At 57.6% G+C, this 6,638-nt stretch overlaps 1 protein-coding gene across 1 annotated transcript in view; it reads right to left on the reverse strand.

The window, feature by feature from the left end:
- Positions 1-6,638, reverse strand: part of HCN2 (hyperpolarization activated cyclic nucleotide gated potassium and sodium channel 2) — a 24,413-nt gene that overhangs the window by 754 nt on the left and 17,021 nt on the right. The window contains 4 exon segments of the mRNA XM_073887229.1: positions 14-376; positions 2,371-2,535; positions 2,783-3,023; positions 6,423-6,569. Coding sequence (XP_073743330.1) covers positions 14-376; positions 2,371-2,535; positions 2,783-3,023; positions 6,423-6,569 — 916 coding nt within the window.

Below are 6,638 nucleotides of genomic sequence, written 5' to 3' on the forward strand. Positions count from 1 at the left end.
ATGGCGGGCGCGCCCGAGGGGCTGGCGGCGGAGGGCGCGGGCCCCGGCGAGGCGGCGGTGGAGGGCGCGGGCGCGGGCCCCGGGGGCGGGCGGCGCACGAGGCGCGGCGAGCCGAGCGCCAGCGGCCCCACGAGCGGGCGCGCCACCTGCGGGCAGAAGCTCATGGCCACAGCTTGCTGCAGCGTGGCGATGGCCGAGGTGACCTGCGGCGGCGGCGGTGGTGGGAAGAGGCCCACGCGCTGGCCCAGCTCTGCCTGCTGCACCATCTCGCGGTCGTACTTGACGATCTCCTGGATGATGGCGTTCTCCTGGTTGTTGAACACGCCCGAGTTGAGGTCGTGCTGCACTTTGTGCAGCAGGATCGAGTTCTTCTTGCCTGGGGGCGGGGCAGGGGCGTCAGCGCGGGCGCGCGCCCGGGGCGACCGCGGGCCGGCGACGTGCGGCTGGCTGCGCGCGGCGAAGGGTAGCGGCGCCCGCGGTGCACGGCGCGTGTGCGTGGGAGCCCCACCTACGTGCAGCCAGCAGGGAGGCGTGTGCCATGTACAGAGCATGTTATCGAGCGCTTGCTGTGTACCTTAAGAACTTTTGTATATGCTGCAAGCATACATGGGGCACCTCCTGCATACAGCTAGCAGGTACTGGGCATCCACTCTACACATCCAGTGCACATACCACTGCGTGTACTGAGTGCCTGCTGGATACAGCAAGCAGGTAACCTGTAGGTTACCTAACTGTAGGGCCAGAGGGCGCAGAGTGTGCATCCTGCATGCCACAGGCAGTGCCACGAACCTGCTGGTATCAGACACACACCTGTTGTAGATCATAAACATGCACGGAGCACCTTCTCTATACAGTGGAAATTAAGCACCTGCTGTATACAGCAAGCACGTGGAGAGCGCGCCCGTGGAGAGCCAGCAGGTGTTGGGCACTTGTTCTTGGCGCTAGCACATGGATCAAGCAACGGCCGCATCCACGTATGCACCCCCTGTATACAGGGAGTGTGCACGGAGCCCCTCCTGCCTACAGCAAACAGATACCACCGACTGTCTGCTACGTATGGCAAGCAGAACTGAGCACCTACTGTATGCAGTAGGCAGGCATGACCTGCTGCCATATATATACAGCAAGCGGGCATCAAGTTCCTGCTGTATACGACAAGCATAACCCAGTACTCGTGTGTACTAAGCACACAGAGCACCTACTGTATACTGCCAGCATGCATGGACCACTTCTTGTATACAGGAAGCGTATAGTGCGCCCGTAGTATACAGCAAGCACATGAAGTGCCTGCTGTGCACACAAAGCAGGTGTCACTCTGCGGCAAGCATGCGTTGTCCCTCCTGTGCACAGTCGTGTACTGAGTACCTGCGGTGAGCACCGAGCACACTGAGAGCGCTTGCCGGTGCTCAGCCTCATGCCCTCCAAAGATACAGCAAGCGTATGTTGAGAACCTTTTGTATGTCGCAAACATATCTAAGCACCTGCCATTGCAAATATGTTGAGCACCTACTGTATACAGCAAATTGTTGAGTGCCTCCTGTATGTGAACATGGACCGAACGAACGCTTCCTGTATACTGAGAAGTCTCTCCCCTGACACCTCTGCACCCCCCACCCCGGTCCTCCTCTTCCAGTTTTTATTCCCACAAATAGCACCAAGAGCCGCCATCTGCCTGACCCATACATCGAGTCATCAGCAGGTCGTGAGGGCTCCACCTCTCAACGGTTTCTGAAATTGCCCTTGGCCTCTCCCTGCACCAGAGGCCACTTTGCCCAAGGACAGGCCTCTGTCTCCCTCCTGTAACTTACCTGCCCTCGTACAATGCCAGTCCTATCAGGTCCTCCCCTGCCTAGAACCATCCATGGCTCCCTATTGCTCCTGATTTACAGTCCAAACTCCTGCATCCACAGCTAGTAAGTCCCGTGTGCCTGGTCCCTGCCTGCCTCCCCCACCTCCCTCCTCCCAGCTTCTCCAGATCTCTGTGTCCACTCCCAGAACATGCCTTGTCCCTTTCTACCTGGCAACAGCTACTCATCCTGGCCTCCACTCAGCAACACAAGGAAGCCGTGACACCCCCACAGCCCCTCCTCTGTGACATGAGTCTGAGGGTGGCCTCCAAGACGGCCTCTTGGTCTGCCAACCACGCCTCCTGGCACACTGTAGGTGCTCAACAAACATTTGCCAAGTGAGCAGAAGTTCTGCACAAATGGAAACACCCCACACCGGCTCTTCCTTGGGAAACCAGGGCCACGTTTGGCCACAGGACAAAGTAGGTCGGAGAATCTGACTGGGGACTAAAAGGCACCTGGAGGGTCAGCCAGGCCACGCCCCCTCATCGCAGGCGGATGCCCCGGAGACCGGCCTACTCACCGATGCGGTCTAGGCGATCGATGGCGACGGTTTCGAAGGCCCGCCGCATCATGGGGTACTCCTCCAGCACCTCGTTGAAGTGGTCCACGCTCAGGGAGTACAAGCGGCAGTAGGTGTCCGCGCGCACGCTGGCCGTGCGCCGGCCCCGTGTCAGCAGGCAGATCTCTGCGTGTGGCCGAGGGTGGCAGCCTCAGCCCGTCAGGCCCTCGGCCGCTGGGCAGCACCCACCTGCCCCATCCATCCCCAGGGCCCTCCCACCTGCTATGAGCGCAGCCCAGCCTCCTCACCTCTGCCAGTGTGACCCTTCCACCCAGACACCCACGCCAGCACCCCTGCAGGTTCCCCGCCTTCCCCTCCACCCCTGGGAAGGGTCCAGCTCTGTCCGCAGCCCTGGGTCCCCACAGACGCTCACCCCCGAAATAGGAGCCATCGGACAGCTTCATCTCCTTGTTGCCCTTGGTGAGCACGCTGACCACACCGTGCTGGATGAAATACATCTTCTTGCCGATGGTGCCCTCGCGGATGATGTAGTCACCTGGCTGGAAGACCTCGAATTTGAGTTTGGTCAGCATGGCTGTGACAAAGTTGGGGTCTGCATTGGCAAACAGTGGCATCGAGGCCACCAGCTTCCGGCAGTTGAAGTTGACAATCTCCTGCAGGGGTGGGAAGCAGGGATGGCACAGGGCACAAGTCCTTCTTTCCATCCTGCCCTCCCTTTGGGGCCGTCTCCTCCCTCAGACCCTCAGTTTCTTCATCTACCAAAGCAGCTCAACACTGGAGCCTGAAAGCTGGTATCTTACTTACTGGGCAGGCCCTGGAGCTTTTACCGCCAAAGGCAGGAGCAAGAAAAGATGTGCACTGATTCCCTGTGAGTTAACTCTGTTAGCAACGCTGGCCAGTGCAATTAGGCAGGAAAAAGCCACCAGAAGCACAAGAACTGGGAAGGGAAAAGTGACGCTAAATCTCTTTGCTATCTTTTTTAGTATGATGACCTGAGAAACCCCAAAGAATCCATGGGAAACTACAACAATCAGAGAAGTCAGTCAGAATCGCTCGCAATAAAACAAAAAATCAGCGTACAAACCCAAGAAACAGTAAAGGACTCAGTGGTGGCAGAGATCAGGGTGAGGGTGGGAACGTTCCACATTCAATCTGAGCATTGGTTATTGAGGGCCCCATGCTCACCTATCCAGTGCGCACTCTTCAGTAAAAAGATACATTTCGATAAACGGGGGAGCTGAACCTTGAAAATCAACAACCCCTGGGAAGAAGACACAGTGGATGAGGGGACCCCATTTACACCAGCACACAGAGCTAAGTAAGACAGCAGGGCTTGAGCTTAAGAGACGTCCAGATCTGTCTGAGGGGAGTGTGGAGACACCCCGAAAGGCACGGCGGGATGCCGGAACATGCTACGTGGTTAGGCAGAGCGCCTCACCGCCGTAAAGACGAGAGACGTCCATTCTCTCCATTCATGTACACGTGTGCCAGGATCCCAACAGAAATACCATCAGGTTCGCTTTGGAACTGCCGACACTAGGCAAGTTAGAACAAATGAGCAAAAATAGCAGGAAAGCCTGCTAGTAAAAAAGAAGAGCAGGAAGGTGGGATGAGCCCTCCAACACACTGAAACCTGCCGTTCAGCCTCCGCCGCTCCGTGTGGCTTTGGCACAAGGAGCAGACGGGATCGAGTGGAAGGAAGTCTGGAGATCCGCCCAAGCACAATGGGGCAAGCTGGAGGTGGTCCCACAAGTTGCAAGGCAAAACCAGACATTTCAGCCCCAGAGCAGAAGATGAACCTGAATCCCTCCCCCACATGATACTCCAGGATAATCCCAAAGGGATCTACATGGAAAAGCCCAACCATACAAGCACTACAAGGAAGTGTGGGTGAACCCCCAAATCTGGGTGTGCACAGCAAGCATGTACCGTGCCCTGCTGTCTACAGCAAGCAGGTATTGGGGTCTATTATGTATAGCACATATGTACTGAGTGCCTGCTGTATACAGAGAGTAGGTATTGAACACCTACCCTGTACAGAAATCAGGTACTGAGTAGCTACTATGTGGAGAAAGCAGATGGAGCACCTGCTGTGTGCAGAAAGTAGATATGGAACACTATATCCCACTCCACACAGCGAACACACATTTTGCACCTACTGTATATAGCAAGCACTAATGGAGCATGGAAATCCCACATGGCTGCCCCAGATGCACCTCTCACCTGTGCATCTGGGGTGGGTGTCCCTCGCAGCGCCGCTGGGTGCACAACATGGCACCCGCTCTCAGAGGGACTGGACCCTACCCTCACCCCTCAGCCCTATCCCAAATGCACGAGCAAACCCGCAAAGGCACATGCCATGCACTGCCACCCGCGGAGATCAGGGACCCTGGGGGCCAGCAGCCCTGGGGCCTTGCCGCCTGGAGGACCCTGCAGCAGGAAGGTCCAGCGAGGGGAGTTGAGAGAGGCGGGCATGCCTTTGTTTTGCGTTAAAAAAGGAAATGGAAGACAGAGCAGGAGGAAATCAGGTAGAGGGACAGAATAGAGGTCAGAAATTTTTTGAATATATGTGTTTTTGTAAATTTGACCTTGGAATTGTGTAAATGCTTAAATAATTACCAGATATGGCTTGCAAGGGGCTGGGGGAGGGGATCGAGGAGTGGTGGCTAGCGGCTTCGGGTGTCCTGGGGGCCAGGAGTGCTGTGTGCTTGGACAGTGGTAACGGCTAAAAGCTCCTGGACCACGGGGCGCTCCCTCCCCCCCCCAGCTCAGCCTGTGGAGCGTGCAGCTCTTGATCTCAGGGTCGTGAGTTCGAGCCCCACATGGGTGCAGAGGTGACTTAAAATAAATAAATAAATAAATAAATAAAGTTTTAAAAACCTCCACAAACCACCGGATTGTATGCCTTTTATGGTCTATGGGGGTATCTCTCTACAAATGAATGAATGATCCAGTACAATTAAACACTTTCAGTGGGGTTAAGCACAGCGCCTTCCTCCTGGGAGGCAGTGGTCCCCACCCTCAGAAGAAATCCCAGTCTGCACCGACCCTGTGGCAGTGCCCAGGCCCCGTCCCACTGGCCCTCCTCACCTTCCTCCTGGTCCTCAGGACGTGCGTCATCTTTCCCTCCTCAGGGCCTTGGCCCTGGCTGTGCCCACCCCCTGGGACCCCTGCAGGCTCGCCTGGCCTCGCTCAGACGTCACCTCCCCACCTCCCCCATCCTTGCCAGAGCTGCTCCTGCATGCTCGTGGTCACTGTGATGGTCCCTCAGCCCCGCCTCCCTGATGGCACAGGGCAGGGCTCATAGTAGGCACCCGGCAACTGCCTGGTGAGCGTTGTGGGCTCAGTTGTGCCCCCCAAAAAACATACGTTCAAGTCCTGACTCCTGGTACCTGTGAACAGGACCTTACTTGGAAATAGGGTCTCGCAGGTGTAATTAGTTAACACGAGGTTGTACTGGAGTAGTGGCCCTGAAGCCAGTGACAGGTGTCCTTCTAGGAGGAGGGACACAGGCATACAGGGGAGGAGGCCACGTGATCGCAGAGGCAGCGATGGGGGGGTAGCCACATGCCGAGGGCCACCAGGAGCTGGGAGAGGGCAAGAAGGACCCCGTCCTGGAGCCTCCGGAAGGCGTGTGGCCCCACGACACCTGGGTCTGGGATTTCTAGGCTCCAGAGTGGGACAGAATCAATCTCCGTTGTTGTAAGCCCCCCGGCTGGTGGGAACTGATTACAGCTGCCCCGGGCACCTTGCCAGAAGCCACACAAGGTCCTCGTACTCAGCCAAGGCTGACGACCACCCTGGGCTCATCTGCTCTGGTCTGCCTCTCCCCTGTGTCCCCTCTGTCTAGCAAAGGACCCCAGATGGGCTAAGTGGAATCTGGCAGAGGTTGTCGCAGGGACCCTTGGGAGGTCGCGGGGGTGCAGCACAGGAAGCCTCCCGAGGGAGAGAGCATGTGGACGCATCCAGCCGACGCTGCTGCTTGGCCAGCCCCTCATCTCCGGGACGGGGAGCCTGGTGGTCGGGAGAGTCCTGAATGAGGGAGGCCTCACCTCCCGCAGCGGCCCGTTGAGCTCCCCCAGGATGCTGTCCTCGTCAAACATCTTGCCCTGGTAACGGTGCTCATAGTAGTCATGGATCTTCTGACGGAAGTCGGCGGGCAGCTTGTGGAAGGACATGTACTGCTCCACCTGCTTGTACTGCACAACGGAGTGGGGGGCCCCGGGTCAGCGGCTGCCGGCTCCGGGGACCCCGCTCCACCTGCTCGG

Source organism: Callorhinus ursinus, unplaced genomic scaffold (genome assembly GCF_003265705.2).
Source record: "Callorhinus ursinus isolate GAN/ISIS: 27379988/994484 unplaced genomic scaffold, GSC_fseal_2.0 scaffold77, whole genome shotgun sequence".
Taxonomy (NCBI): domain Eukaryota; kingdom Metazoa; phylum Chordata; class Mammalia; order Carnivora; family Otariidae; genus Callorhinus; species Callorhinus ursinus.